Here is a 16,483-nt window from a genome sequence, read left to right as displayed (position 1 = left end):
GAGGAGAGGAGAGGAGAGGAGAGGAGAGGAGAGGAGAGGATTCCATTGAATGTAAGTAAGTGAGAGAAAAATTGAAAGAGCCAAGGAAACCTGAAGACAGGGCATGGCATTTGAAGTGTCCTTATGGATCAATGTGAGTGCATCAGCTGTAGGAGAAAGCAAGTCAGTCCGTGCTTCATGGATAGTTGCTTTGCCTAGGAATAAGGGATTAAATGGATAGATGTGTAGCTGTAAAAAAATTAATGTAAAAGACAACCCAAGGTACAGAGGGCAGACTGATCATCAGGAACCCATAGTACCTTCCAGGAACCAAAAGAAAGGTTGGAGCCAGCCTTCAAGGAGGCTGGGATACCAAGCCACAGAGCTTAGACTTCATTCCAAGAGTAAAAGAGAGTAAAGCAGGCCATCACAGGCTCTGTCATCTTTAAAGCTAACCTGGTCATGATGAATTCATGTAAGAGACCATGACAAAGCTGTTCGGGATTATCATTATGGTAATGAGCCAGAGTTGAATCTGCTGAAACATTTTTCCTTTCCTAATGTATGCAACTACAGTGTTGGATTTGATGAGTGCATGTACCACTGTTACAGTGAACCCCAGTTTGCATTCTAGCACCCACACTGTATAGGTCACAATGGCCTGTAAGTCCAGCTCCAGGGGATCCAACACCCTCTTCTTGCCTCTACAGATACTACATTTATGTGTACATGTACACACATACAAATTGTTAAAAATAAAATATATCTGGAAAAAACCAATTGTTTGGCCTCATGCCTATTCAGAAAAACTTTTATTGATAGGACAATGCTTAAATGTATTTAAACAATAGCAAAAGAAATTTATCTTCTCAATGTATCTTGGGTTTTGTGAAGTTTTCTGATCATCAGCAAGCATACTAAAGATTCTGGCACCTTCTATTTTTGTAGAAAATAAAGAATCCTGTGCAGAAATACTATACTACTTACACAATCTTTGGAATGTTTCTAAATTGACTTCAGCTGTGGAGACAGCAATTTTCTGATTAATTTGATCAATGTAGACAGCAAGCTGTATAATGCATTAAAGGAATTCTGGGCAATTCAACATTTAGCTCAAAATTCTCTCTGCTTGGGGCCTGTTATCCACTAAGACTTGACATTCCACTGCCTCAAAACTGGATTCCCTGGGTCCCCTGGGTCTTATATCTGCTAAACACTGTTTAGGAAGAGAAAGAAATGGAGAGGTACAGAAAGGGAGGAGGAGGAGAAAGGAGGAACAGAGTTTAGGGGGACAGCATGCCCATCCAGGGGTACCAAGGTAGAAACATCTGAAGTCACAGACAGTTGGACATTTTAAGTGTACAAAAGCAGCAATTTTCTGGGTAAAATGCTTTCCGTAGAAGTAGGGAAGACATCTTAATATCAAACTCTGGCTTCAACAGGTACCTGCATAGAAAAGCACACACATACACACACACTCATACAGAGAAAATAGGAGAAAGGGAGATTTGGTTTTCAAGTAGAAGAATTATTGAATCAGTGATGAGTATGTCGTGGATTTAAAGCAAAGGGCAAGGAAGAGAGGGAAAGGATACTGGGAAATGGTTCGAGGCCTCCAGTAATATTAACTTGGAATACCACTCAACAGCAGTAAGAAGTAAGTTAAAGGTTTTTCCTCTGAGCACTCTGTATTTCATTTTTCCAAGCTATGCACTGCGCTGTCATGAAGCATGCCATGCTAGCTTGTCCTGGATTCCTTCCTTCCTCCCAGGCCATATTGTTTCCACTTAAATATAAAGAGTTGAGTAATTAATTTTCTTTTTTTTTTCTGTAAATTTAAATAGTTTCACGTGCACATTTGCAAACCTGGCAACACAAAACGGGATTCTTGGTGTAATAAATCAATTTCCTCTGGCATCTATAAATCAGCAAGTTAATTATTAGCAATTCTATCTACTAATGCTTTTCAGTCATTAAGTGATCGTCTTCCCATTTTCATGGCCAGATGTAGAATCTCATGATTAAACCAGTAAAATCCCGGCTGCAGCTGGCCCTTTGAAGCATAGCCTCCAAATTCAGTGAATGCATGGACCTCACACTTACTAATCACAAGGCATGTTGCTTGTTTATTGACTTGTGTTCCTCTGATGGTTTTTCCCAGAGTACTCGCTCAAGACATCAGGTCTCCTTTAGGACATGTGCAGAGGACATGTTCCCATTCATGCAGCAGCTACAGGCCAAACTGTGGTGATTTGATTTATGTTACTGTCTGAATATCAGAGTCTGTAATGTAGGTCTCGATCATGACTTAATTCATAAACAACTGTCATTTGCAATTTTTACATTGGTATGTATGTGGTGTGCATGCATGTGTACATACATAGTTGCATACGTAGTGACACATGGCCGGGTATGAGAGTGGGTACAACTATTGAGGCAGGGTTTCTTGCTGAACTTGCCAAGCTAGAGCTTGCCAAGTCTAACTAGTCTGGCTAGGGAGCTTGCCCTGGAAATGGCCTCTCTTTGTCTTAAGTACTAGGATTCCAGGCAACCGTCATACCTGCCTGTCTTTCTACTGAGCCATATCCCCAGTCCTTTGTCTGGATTTTTTAAATAAATGAAAGTAAAGCTAGATCTATTTTGAAAGATTTTTTTTGTATGAGTATTTTTTTCTGAACGTATGTGTGCATACCTGGTACCTGCAGTTATCAGGAGAAGGCATCAGATCCTCTGGAACATCAGTTCCAGTTGGTGTGCTATGCCACGTGGTGGCTGGGAACTGAACCTGAATCCTCTGTAAGAGCAGTAAGTGATCTGAACTACTGAGCCATCTCTCCAGCTCTAAGTTTCTTTTTTCTCTTTTTAAAGAAAATGTCTCCCTGCCTAGTCCAGGCTGTCCTGGAACTCGCTATATAGCTTTCTTCAAACTCATATTTGTCCTGCGTTAGCTTCCAGAGGTTCCCAGCCACTGTGCCTGGATCTATGGTGACAATCTTCCAACAGAGCTGAACTACTAAGCTGTGTTTGTGATGGGGAAAGTATCTTTTGTAGTGGAGAAGGAATCTTGATTTGTTCACATGATTTGGATGGCCCCAAGTATTACCCATTAGCATTTTGAAGCATTTCATGAGTGATACTTAATCATCAAAATGATGATATAGGACAAATTAATGTACTTTCTTGGGTTCCCCACTATACCTGAAGTCAGGCACGTGAAAGCAGTAAAACTTGGGAAAGCATTAAAAAAAACAACTCTCTGGAGAGCTTTAGAAATGTGCAAATAGCATGCGAATTCCATCTTCTGGCAACTTTTTTCTACTCATTAACCCCAGGCTGTATTATTTACAACCCAAACTAATTGACTTTGACATATAGATTGAAGATAGGTCTGGCCACCTATACCAGAGACCCTGCACTGGTTTCTAATTAGGTGTTTAAAATATAAGATCTTTAAACAAATTTCTGTCTGTTTTTGTTTTACTTTGTATCAAACCATTGCAGAAACGGCTGGGGCTGATTGAAATGTAACGAGAGACAGAAAGGGAGCAGATCCGGAGGGGAGAGAAACGGAGGAGAGGGGAGGGGAGGGGAGGGGAGAAGAAGCAAGGAGAAGTAGAGGAAGAAGAAACTATAATCAGGATATATTGTATGAGAAAAGATTCTATTTTCAATAAAAGGAAAAGATGGAGGTGGGGGGAATGACCAAAAAAATGTTAGGCCAATTGAATTTAGCATAGCTTTTTTACCAAGGATCTATCAACATACAAACCCTAGAGATGTTCAAAGAAATGTCTGCACACATGGCAAGACTCTGTTCACAGTTGCAGCGGTTAGTGGTCCAGGATCTGCCTCAGTTGAGGCCTGCAGGATACGAGCATGGTTTGGTCAAGGGTAGGTAGTCAGTTGTCTGAAGTTCTGCTGCTGAGAATGGTTTGGACTCAACTAGCTGTGAGAATAAATGTGATGTGGGTAAAAGTTTGTTTTCCTACTGATGGAACAGTTGTGTGTATAAACTTCAGACAACTTGTCATGGACACCAAGAGTTTTCTCTTTGTTACAGAGTTGGAGAAATGTGGAGAAAGCAAGTCCGGTTAGTGGGGAAATGTGAAAAGAGGCTCACCTGGAAAATTTCAATTGTTATACAGAAAAGTTTTTGGTGGCTACGATTATTTACTCTTTGTTATTTGTCTGTGCTCACAAGCTTCTATTTAGCTCAGATCCTCAGTTGACTTACAACAAATACAATTCTTCTGCAGTCTTCCCATCCAGCTGCTGACTCGTGTCTTCTAAATTCCAACGTTTCTTTGGAAACAGGGTGACCTGGGAAGTGTACCACTGGGGTGGGGTGGGGGTGGCTTTCAAAGTCTACAGCCTCCCCTGGCCTCTAATTAACTCTCATTCCATTCTTGTGGTTGGGGATGTGTTCATTCACATTCCTGATCCATTGCTGTTATGGATTCTCATGCCACAACTGTAAGCCCAAGTAAACTTTCTTTCCTTACAAAGACAAAAAACCTTTTTCCCTTACTGCTTTTATTTATTTTTATTTATTTATTTATTTTGGTTTTCGAGACAGGGTTTCTCTGTGTAGCCCTGGCTGTCCTGGAACTCACTCTGTAGACCAGGCTGGCCTCGAACTCAGAAATCCGCCTGCCTCTGCCTCCCAAGTGCTGGGATTAAAGGCATGCACCACCACTGCCCAGCCTTCCTTTGCTGCTTTTAATATTCTATCTTTGTTTAGTGCATTTGGTGTTTTGCTCACAGCCATCCATTGGACAGAGCACAGGGTCCCCAATGAAGGAGCTAGAGAAAGCACCCAAGGAGCTGAAGGGGTTTGCAGCCCCACAGGAGGAACAACAATATGAACTAACCAGTACCCCCAGAGCTCCCTGGAACTATACCACCAACCAAAGAAAACACATGAAGGGACTCATGGCTCTAGCTGCATATGTAGCAGAGGATGGCCTAGTCAGTCATCAATGGGAGGAGAGGCCCTTGGTCCTGTGAAGGTTCTATGCCCCATTATAGGGAATGCCAGGACCAGGAAGTGGGAATGGGTGGGTTGGGGAACAGGGAGAGGGGAGAGATTATAGTGGATTTTCAGAGGGGAAACTAGGGAAGGGGATAACATTTGAAATGTAAATAAAGAAAATATCTAATAAAAAAGGAAAAAATAAAAATAAAATATTACAAAATAAAACAAACAAACAAAAAAACAAAAGATGAAAAAAATCAAAGCTCCTTTTCAGGACTTGGGATGTAGTTCAGTGGTGGAGCAATTGCTTAGCATGCTCTAACTAGACATTTCCTCAATACTAAACACAGAAAACATCCCTTTCTCAAAGCATTTTAATGGTAGTTGCCAGGATGTTCTACAATGCAGCTGCTTGCCATAGAATATGAGCTAAAAAGCAAAGGCTGGTTCGTTCTCATCTCTGTGTTCCACCCAAGTAAGATCTTGGAACACAGAAAAAGCTCAAGAAATGTTTCATTTTAAAGTAATGGTACTTAAAGACAGTTTTGTCTTGTGGGGGATATTTGGCAAATGATGCTTTTGTTTTTAAGACAGTGTCTTGCTATATAACCCTAGCCAGCTTGGAACTTGCTGTGTATATCTTCTGGCCTAAAACAATGATCGTCCTGTCTCTCACTCCAGAGCACTAGGATTATAAGTGTGCACTACCACATTCAGTCAACCTGAGAAGTTTTTTGATTGTCACAAACTGGGGGAGTACATGCTATTGACAACCATGGATGCTACCAAACATTTTAGAGTACCCACAATAATCCCCGTCAAAACAAGACAAGAAAACCCAATAATCATACAACCTAAAATATCAGCCATATAGGGGTTGAGAAACATGTTCTAAGTAGTTGAATTAATATGAGTTAGTAATTTATGAAGGGATGCTGGAAAGATGGCTCAGCAGTTAAGAGCTGCTCTTTCAGAGGACCCAGGTTCAGTTCCCAGCACCCACATGGCAGCTCCCAACTGTCTACAACTCCATTTCCAGGAGATTCAATACATGCAGGCAAAACACCAATGAACATAACATAAAAATAAATAACTTTCTTAAAAACTGAAAAAGTTCTCTTCCAGGATGTTTTTTTTTCTCTCTCATTCTAATTCTATGTTCTTGGTGAATAAGTTGTCCCAAACTCCACTCTTTTATCTAAGAAATGAAGTTTGTAGGAAAGGCAGATCATGAGAGGAACAGACAGAGTTGTTTAACTGTCTGGCTTGGACTAAGATACAAGCATATATTCAATCCTGTACCTGACAAAAATGTGTATCCCTTATCTATTAAAGAACTCCGGAAATTATTTAATGCTGTTTTCCATATGCACGAAGAATCAAATAGCCCTCCATAAAATCTGTCTTTTCTTTTAGTCTAGTAGTGGTTCTGTTTAACCCAAAAATAGCAAGCAGGTAAACAGGCAAGAGCTTTCCACCTGGGAGTGTTATTTAGGGTCCTTCCTGGGAGGCAGGGTCTCACTCTTCAGATCGGGGGTCAGCAAGCTACAACCCACAGACCAAGGTTTTTTAATACATTTTATACAACATATGAGCCAAAGCCAGTTTTAACATTTTAAATGGTTGATGATGGAATAAAAGAGTAATATCTTCAAGGATGTGGGTGTAGTTCTGTTGAAGTTCTGTTGCTCACTTGACATCCAGGAAACCCAGAGTTTGGTCCTCAGCAACACATAAATCAGAAATAGTAGGAAGAAAGAAGCAGAAAGTTAAGAAGTTCAAGGTTATCCTTGGTGACTTGGTAAGTTCAAGGGCAGCCTGGGATCCATGAGACACTTTGTTGACTGAGCTAACTTCCCAGCCCTAGAAATAAAGTGCTATTGGAAGAATCATACCCATCTGTTTACTATTTCCCATGGCTGCTTTTGCACATAGACACAAACCTCTGGCCAGCCTGCAAAGCCTGAAATATTCCTCCCTAGTCCATTTGAGAAAATGTTTGCTGATTGTTGCTCAATAGTCAAGAGTTCAGCAAATTGTGTTTACAGGAGGCTGGTTTGAAACACAGCAAGTTTAAATCCCCGACACCTGGCTCTGCTTGGGGATGTCTCCTTCGGGATGTACCTCGACTTTATGGCATTGGAGTTTCCTCCTCATAACCCGAGATGATTTGGCAGAATAGTCTCCCACTCTTAACTGTCCACAGTGTATGGTGATTGCAGGTTGTCCAGTGACTCCCAGATGGCCATGAAGTAAAAGTGCAAAACTTTTGTTGGAGCCAAAACTACTTAGCCACGGACACAAAGCCAAAACTGGAAACCCACTGTACCTATTCAGGACAGATTGGACACGTGGCACTTGACCAGTCTCAAAAATATTTTTTTGGTCATTTTTACTCTCTGACTTTAGGTTAAAAGGGAATGGACAAAACTAGAGCAAAGTTGGCAAAGGATGGAAGGCAGAGGCTGCCGACCCCCAAATTTAGGGGTTTGCGTTTATTTTTGTTTGTTTGGTTGGTTGGTTGGTTCGTTGGTTTGTTTGGGATTTTTTGTTTGTTTGTTTGTTTGTTGTTGTTGTGCTATGGAATCTAGCACTTACCTTAGGTCTGTGGAAAGCAATCAGATACTTGACATCTTTCCTGTTGCTCCCATGGCAAGGAAGTCTCTGTGGCCTTCTCTTCTCAATCCTAACTCAGAGTTCTTTATCCACAGTCCATGGGATTATGGGTTTCCAGCACTGGCACACCAGCCTGGGGTATGTCACTACGGAACTAAGATGGCCTGCTGCTATGGCTGGAAAAGGAACAACAAGGGAGTGTGCGAAGGTAAGTTTTGTAAACACTTAGACCACCCTGCCGTTGGATCAGGATGGCCAATGGTCAATCTATGACACCATTGTCAATGGATTCTCTGGAGTAAGGATGTGGGTAACTATCAATACTCCACAAAGTTTTGGTCCCGGTGCAGTGTCCCGAGTGGTTGACACTAGATGGGAGTTATTCTAAGAGACTCTCTTGTTCGTTCTTATTTCTGTTACTATTTGAACAAATGTAACCCGAGTTTGGTTTGGGTTTGGTTTGATTTAATCTGTAGAAACTGAGTTGAGGAAAACCAGGCCAATTAACTCTTTCTAATTATAGTTTTTTTCTAACTGATTTCTAGCAAAATAGTCATTTTTATTATTAGTCATAGGCTAATAGCCAAGTAATCTGTCTACAAAGTAGAAGAGGGGTCTTTATTCCTTATAAATGTACCATTCCCATTTTTAAATTCCTTAAGAGTAGTTTCTAATGGCAAGAAATACATGCATGTAATGCAAAGGTGTTGGTGCTTTTTCATTATTTTGTGCAGATTACAGACTAAGAAAACAGAGTTTTTCTTGGACACTGTTTCTCAGATCCTGTGTTAGGTGTTTACTAAGAGACCTCTTATAATTTCCAGAGGATTTTAGGGAGCTAAGATGTATTGTATTAATCTCTATGTGGTTTTCCAAAGTAACATGTATTTGTGCTAGATAGCCTTGAAACCTGCATTTTTCCAAGGCAGCTGGCAATGTTGTCCTGAATAGAGTTCATTGCCTTGGGGTAGAAATCTGCTCTCACTGTCCCCAGCAGGTATCAAATACCCAGGGTAAAGACATACCCAAATGTTCCAGAAATGCATTAAACTGCTAACTATTTTAGAAGTAACTATATTATCTCCTCATGCGCCTATCCATGACCCAACCCACTCTGTTCTAGCCAGCCCCCAAGTAGCTAGATTAATAGCTGCTTGGGTGGTGGAAGTCATTATTTTTCAGTAAGGTACCCATGGGTAATTTCCCCATGCCCCAGTTAGTATCCCCATAACTACCTACATCTAGGCAAACACCTTAGTTAAACTCACTGAGTCTGTTATAGTCACTGTTCTATTCCTGTGAAGAGACACTATGACCATGGCAACTCTTATTAAAAAGAAAACATTTAATTGGGGCTGGCTTACAGTTCCAATAATTTAGTCCATTATCATCATGGTAGAGAGCATGGCAACGTACTCCACAGATAGATATGGTGCTGGTAACATAACTGAGAGTTCTGCAGCCAGGTCCACAGGCAGTGGGAAGAGAGAGACATTGGACCGAGCTTGGGCTTTTGAAATCTCATGGCCTAACCTCAGTGACACACTTCCTCCAATATGACCACACCTCCCAATTCCTCTCAAGTAGTGCCACTCCTTGATGACCAAGCATCCTAATATATGAGCCAACTGGGGGCTATGCTGATTTAAATCACCACAGGGTCTAAAAAGGCAAAAGATGTGAAAATAGGGGGAGGGCTTGTTGGGAAGAAAGGGGGTTTGAGAAGGCCTGGGAGGGAGATAAATGGAGGTATAGTGAGCGCTGAATATGATCAAAATACATTGGACACATGCATACATTTGTCAAAACAATTTACAAGATTTTAAAAGATCGAGACTGACCATAGTGGAGGACAAAACTTGGTGTCTGAAGTCCATGAAACAGCAGAAGACATGGGTAGTGTTTCCACACATTCCCTGTTAGTCAAAGCTTTCAGCCAGCAGAGCTTCTTTGTAGTGATATGACAAGGATGTTGAGTTATTTTTTTAAAAATGAAGATCATCATTGTCCATCCAGTCACAGGAAAATAAAGTGTCACTCCTGACACCTGTGTTGATTAAAAGGGCACCTAGATGTACCTTAGTTGGTAGAACACTTGCTAAGCATGCAGCTGTCCTCCTAATTGGATGCCTTACAATCAAAGGCATGTGGGTGACCTTGGAGAAGGTAGTGAAGTTCACTAAGGCTCTGTTTCCTTTTCTGGAACATGGAGAGGGTGCTAACCCTCAGAAGGTCCAGAGTGGAGGGACTAAAGCGTGTTCTTACTGCCTGTTGCACAGAAAAAAAAATACTGCACATGAATAAATTACCATTGACTCAGGAAGGACCAATGAATGACTCTTGTCACATGTCTGTCCTTCAAAGCACCAGGTGTCGGGAGCAATAAGCTTTTTTCTTTACCTAGACAAACATTCTTCTTTGGAGGCGGTCAGGTGGAAAGGGGTAAAAGTCACGGGAGACATGTGACTTATAATTTCTTACAGTCTCACGAACCTCAACACGTACTGCCATAAAACTTGGTCAGACCTGGCATACAGCTGGGGAATAAATAAGAGTGAACGTTGGCTTTCTGCAAGGGCGGTTCTTCAACTAGATCAGGGTAGTTTGACCACAGTCTGTACAGCCCATCACAGTCCCAGTGATCTCCCAAGAGTATGTATCACAGGCACAAAGGAATGCAAAACAAAAGGTTAAAAGATCCAGTGGGAGAGTATAAGAAAAATATTCAATACGTACATGCTGTGAGCTAAAGATGTTTAGTAACCATTGCTCTTGTTGAATATTTGAGTTTTAATTTGTAACATTTGCAAAAACTTTTAGATCTAAATATACATATATTTTATTGAATCTGTTTTTTTTTTTTCAAATAGAGTTTCATGTAGCCCAGACTGGCCTTAAACTCTCGGTATAACTGAAAACAATCTTAAACTCCTGATCATTCTGCTTAATGCTAGAATCTCAACCACTCGCCAGCCACCATGCCCACTTTATGTAGTCCTAGGGACCAAACCCAAGGCTTTCTGCATCATAGGCCAGCACTCTCCTTACAAAGCTACGTCCCCGGCACTTGCGTGTTCCTTCTTGTCAGTAAGGTCATAGGTTCCTAAAAGCACAAATAACAAAGATAGCCACTCCCCTCCTGCTGGGTTTCTTAGTCCTAAACCTTCAGCCTGTGCAGTAAGAAAAACACACCTCAACCTGCCCCAACAAGCAATACCAAAACCTGACTGGGAGGTCCCAGTCAACACATGCCTTCTCTTTAATCTACTCTCTCAGCAACCTGAAGCCATGCACAGTGGACCCCTGCCCCCAGCCTTTGCTCCTGCCCCTGTCTAAATCTTTCTCAGCAGTGAAGTCCGATCAAGTCTGTATCATTAACCTCAAAAAAATATGGCACTCAAAAATATATGACAAGGAATGAAGTGCTCTCCAAGGACAAATCCCTAATGAAAAACTGCAGACCGTGGAAACTGGGGGAGAACTAGGGGGTGGGAGGGGTGGGAAGGTGGGTTTAACTTGGTGCAAAGTGTGCCTCGGCCTCTGGCTCTTTTAGACACAAACTGAATTTCCCTTTGCTGGATTGGCTGCTCTGGTCACAGATCCAATGTCACTGTAAATTGAAAACATCTTTCTGAAGCTTCGACCTTAGAACAAGGACATTACTCACTATTTCTCCCGTGTGCTATCTGGCATTCATCCTGGGCTTTCCTGTCTGAATCACACTGGAAATTAGCTTCCAGGGAGCAATCACAGGTCTTTGGAATTTAAAAAAAAAATCAAAGATTTATTTTTCCAACATCTGAACTTAAAGCTGCATCACCAAGCCCATATTCATAACAAAGAAGACACTGAAAATTAAATTCCATCTCTTTAGTCTTTGAAAGTGGAAAATTTTTGCTGGGAAAGATTTTTCCCACTCTCCTTACCTTCTTAGTTATGACTTGTTCAGAAACAAAATGTTTCCCTGTTACAATTTCTGTGCCTATTGCTTTACTCACTGTAGAAAAAAAAAAATATGTTCCAGGCATGGTGGCACACACCTCTAATCCCAGCCTTAGAGAAGCAGAAAATGACCATGAGCTCAAGATCAGCCTAGGCTACATAGAGAGAGTCTGTCCCAAAACAGAAACAAAACCAAGGGCTAGGAACGTAGCTCAGTGCTAGACCATTTGACTAACATGCACAAGGTCCTGGGCCCCACACCTAGCACCGCAATATATTTGCACACATAGCAAGCATTTGTGTGTGGCATATACTTGCATGTGATGCATCTATTTTTCTCATCGGTGGCATATTCACAACACTATATACAACGTTGCAGGAGAAAAAAATGAATTTTGAGTGATGTCTGATGACTTCGAAAACATTGTAATAGACAGGAGCTGTCTCAGTAGTTTTGTTCATCCCTTTCCCGTGAGTCTGCATCAAACCTGCCATGATCTTCCATCATTTCTTTTCCCTCATCCCCAATTCTGGTGCAACATGCTAGCTCGCTTGCTTTAGCCCACCCTTTGAGTTCACTGAAGATTTATTGAATGCCTACTTCATGCCATGCCTCAGGATACAAAAGTCAATAACAGAAGAACAAACCCCGTCTATGGTATGCTTCTGTGACCACCATCAGCAGCAAGCTCCGAGTGCCCATCAGAGTGAGCCCTTCAAATTTAATGGTAGCAAACAACACTAAAAGGACCTTGATGATTCCAAAGGAAAACAGTGCTTGGGGTGATAGCTCGGTTAGTACAGTGCTGGCCACATAGGCATGAGGAGCTAAATTTGATCACAGAATCCAAATAAATAAATAAATAAATAAATAAATAAATAAGCAAGCAAGCAAGCAAGCAAGCAAGCCAGGTATGCTTGAGCATGTTTGTAATCCTGGCCCTGGAGAGGCAGAGTCAATCTGCTATCCTTAAAGGCCAATGAGAGACCCTGTCTCAGAAAACAAGATTGGGGGAGAGGGACAGAAAAATGACTCATTGGGTAAAGGACCTTGCAGTCAAGTCCAGTGACCTGAGTTTGCTCCCCAGGACCCACATTGTAATAGAAGAGAACACTATCTACTGCGAGTTGTCTTCAGACCTCCACATGTATATCATAGCACATGCATCCCCTGCCCCTGAATACAAATAAATACATTTTTTAAACAAATAGATAACCACCTGAAGAATGACACAAAAGGTTGTCCCCTGGCTTTCACATAAAAGTACATACATGTGCATTCATACCTATACACATGTGAACACACACATATACACAGCAAAAAAGAAAGAAAAAGGGAAATACTTAAGAGATAAGAAGAGACAAGTGCCAGAAAGAAATGGAAGGACCTTAGAACTTGCCCATGCTATTCTGATATGTCATCAGCTTGAACGCTCTTCTTTAGTAATGTTTTGGGTTGACATGCAGAAGTGATAGGCTATGTTGTTTTAGGGGCTTTATGACATTGGAGGCATGGCCAAGCTAAGTAAATAAGTCCAATGCACTGGTATTCATTGCTTTGTGGGTATGAGCACTGGTTTTGTTCACAAGGCAATCCCTTCCCAATGTTGGAAAAGATGAACCCAGAGTAAAGAGGATATTGATTCTCAGTCCGTTTCCAAAGAGTTCTCTGCCACATAGAAGGATAATGAGCCTGTGCACCCTGTCGGTGTGTCAACTAGATCATCTCTCTCCCTTTTACAGCTGTGTGTGAGCCCAGGTGCAAGTTCGGTGAGTGTGTGGGACCGAATAAATGTAGATGCTTTCCAGGATACACCGGGAAGACCTGCAGTCAAGGTCAGTACACCACCAGGACCCAGTGATGACTCCACTTCAATGAGGTCAGGGAGGAACGACAGCACTGGGGGATGGTTCTTAGATGTTGATAGTCAAATCTTGAACAAGGTTTCAGGATGAGAGTTTCTGACCAACCTGTACTTGATAAATGTAAAACTTCTGTTTTTTGTTTTTGTTTTTAAATTATACAATGAGGATACTTGCTTAAAATAACTATTGTTTTTGAGATTATCTAAATAATATACATTCTTTATTTTTTAAAAAGAACAGCAATGAATGAGAATTTAAAAGTGAAAAAGGACGGGCTAGTGATGTAACTCACTTGGTAGAGTGTTTCTCCAGCATGAACAAAGCTGTGGGTTCAGTTCCCAGCACTGCATAAACCAAGCATGATAACACACACCTGTAACCCTAGTACTTGAGAAGTGGAGACAGGAGGATCAAAAAAGTTCAAGGTCATCGTGGCTACATGCCAATTTGTAAAACAGCCTAGGATACAGGAAAACCAGTCTCAAATGGGGAAAGGGCCTCAAGGAGAGACTCCGCCCTTAATCCTTTTTAGAACCATAGTTAACAGTTTGGTGTTTGATCAGTAAGTGGAGCAGAGATCCACTTAGGGTGTTGAATGACCCATTCACATGGGGTCACACATTGGATAGCTATATATCAGATATTTGCATAATGATTCAAGACAGTAGCAAAATTACAGTTATGAAGTAGAAACAAAATTTTATAGTTGGAGGTCACCACAACATGAGGAACTAGATTAAGGGGTCGCAGCATTAGGAAGGTTGAGAAGCACTGCTCTAGATCTTCCGAGCCCTTTTCAATGACCCTACAAGCATCAGTATTTCTCATGGGTACCCTTACCTGTCAGTATGCACAGAGCTCACACTCCTTAAGGCCACATCCTGGTCCTTAGTGTGAAGATATTTATCTTCTATGAAACTGATGCATTACCATTTCCATTGTCTCCACTTCCTTGACACTGCAAACAATGCTAAATTGAACATTCTTCTCATAGCTGCTCAACAGCCAGTTCTTCTGGAGTGATTTGGGCTGAGATAAATATCTAAAACTGGAATCATTGAATAATGTATCTTTTAACCCAATATATACATTTCTGAGAGGATTTGACTTTGTTTCTGAGATAGGGTCTTACTATACAGCTCCAGCTGTCCTAGTTGTCACTAGTTGTAAAATAGGATGGCCTTGAACTCACAGGTATCTGCCTGCTTCTGCCTCCTGGATGACAGGATTCCATGTGTACAACACCACACTAGTCTGTTTTGTTTTGAGACAATCTCATATGTCCCAGTTTGCTATGTAGCCCAAGATGGACCTTGAAATTCTGATCCTCCTGACGCCACCTTCTGAGTGTTTAGAGTATATGTATGGGCTACCCCACTCAATGTATATGGTGTTGGGGGTGGAATCCAGGACTCTGCACATGCCAGGCAAGTACTTTTCCAGTTGAGCTACATCTCCAGCCAAATAACAGATACACTTCAAAGGACGATTTATAGTATTTGTCTTAGGCTAGTTATCTGATGACAATTAAGGATGTATTTAATATCTTTAACATTGGCCAGAGATGGTAGCACATGACGATAATCCCAGCACATGAGAGGTAGAGGCAGGAAGATCAAGATTTGAGGCCTGCCTCTATTATGTGCTAAAGAACAGCCTGGGCTACCTGAGACTGTCTCAAACAAAAACTCTTGTCTTCCAGAGAGAGAGAGTTGTTAGCTCATATCTAATGTCCATTTGATTTACCTTTCAGATAAGTGATAAATGTATAGTCTATTTATATAGTAATACTGTATCGGATGTGTAAATACTAAAACATACTAGTTACATTCCTAAAATTCAGACTTAACTAGGAGTCTTTTATTTTTAGTTGCCAAACTTAGGAACCCATCCCCTGGGTCATCTGGCACTGTTGAAAGACATTTGAAGGATGTGATGCTGGCATCTACTGGCTAAATACCTGCCTTAGGGTTTCTATTGCAGTGAAGAAACACCTTGACCACAGAAATTCTTATAAAGGAGAACATTTAAGTGATGATGGCTTATAGTTCAGAGGTTTAGCCCATTATCTTCAAGGAGGGAAACATGGCAGCATCCAGGCAGGCATGGTACTGGTGAGGTAGGTGAGAATTCTACATCCAGATTAGCAGGGAGCAGGAAGAGAGAGAGTCACTGGACCCAGCTTGAGCATTTGAAACCCCAAAGCCCATCCCAAGTGACACATTTTCTCCAAGAAGGCCACAACTACTCCAACAAAGGCACACCTCCTAATAGTACATAAGCCTATGGAGGCCATTCCTATAAATGGCTGTAAACCATTACACCTTACAATACCCAGAAGTGCCCTATACTAACAAAAATAGCTCAATCCAAATGGCAATAGACATTGATGCTGAAAGACTGTGGAAATTATAGTAAACAAAAAATACCTCAAATTCTGAAGCTGGATATCAGTTAATAAAATATTTGCCTAGCATGCACAATACCTTGGGTTCGATCCCTAATATGAAATAAACAGGACATGATGCCAAATTCCTGCAACCCTAGTTCTTGAACAGTAGTATCAGGAGGATTTAAGATTCATCCTTGGCTACATAGCAGTTTCCTGAGATACAAGAAACCCTGTCTCAAAACTAGCAAACAAACAAATTAACATACAAACAAACTAAAATACTTTGGGAGGAAAAGAGGCCACCTCGGTCTTGGTTGTAGACTAGATGTTTCAACTAGGGTGATTTTGTCATTCGGGGGTGTCTGGCCATGTCTAGACACAGTTTGAGTTGTCACAGTTAGTTGTCACAGTTGCTACTGGTATCTATTAAATAAATACCATCCCTTCTCCTAAACACTCCACAATCCAGGCCAGCCCCTATATAGAAAACAGATATGGACTCAAATGTCAAGAGAGGTTGAGCAACCCCTGCATGAAGACAACCACACAAATTAAGAAAGTGCCCCCAGACCTCTTCTGGGAATATACCCAGAAGATCTTCCAACTGGTAATAAGCACACATGCTCCACTATGTTCATAGCAGCCTTATTTATAATAGCCAGAAGCTGGAAAGAACCCAGATGTCCCTCAATAGAGGAATGGATACAGAAAAT

The 16,483-nt window shown here is 41.3% G+C and overlaps 1 protein-coding gene across 1 annotated transcript in view; it reads left to right on the top strand.

Annotated features, from left to right (window-relative positions):
* Positions 1-16,483, top strand: part of Egfl6 (EGF like domain multiple 6) — a 61,645-nt gene that overhangs the window by 6,118 nt on the left and 39,044 nt on the right. The window contains exons 2-3 of the mRNA XM_021188832.2: positions 7,666-7,778; positions 13,256-13,348. Of these exons, the coding sequence (XP_021044491.1) occupies positions 7,666-7,778; positions 13,256-13,348 (206 nt within the window). The remainder of the gene's footprint in view (positions 1-7,665; positions 7,779-13,255; positions 13,349-16,483) is intronic.

The sequence above is a fragment of the Mus pahari genome, chromosome X, assembly GCF_900095145.1.
Source record: "Mus pahari chromosome X, PAHARI_EIJ_v1.1, whole genome shotgun sequence".
In the NCBI taxonomy this organism is placed as follows: Eukaryota; Metazoa; Chordata; class Mammalia; order Rodentia; family Muridae; genus Mus; species Mus pahari.
Note: the sequence above shows the minus strand (reverse complement) of the source record. Positions and strands in the feature narration are given on the sequence as shown.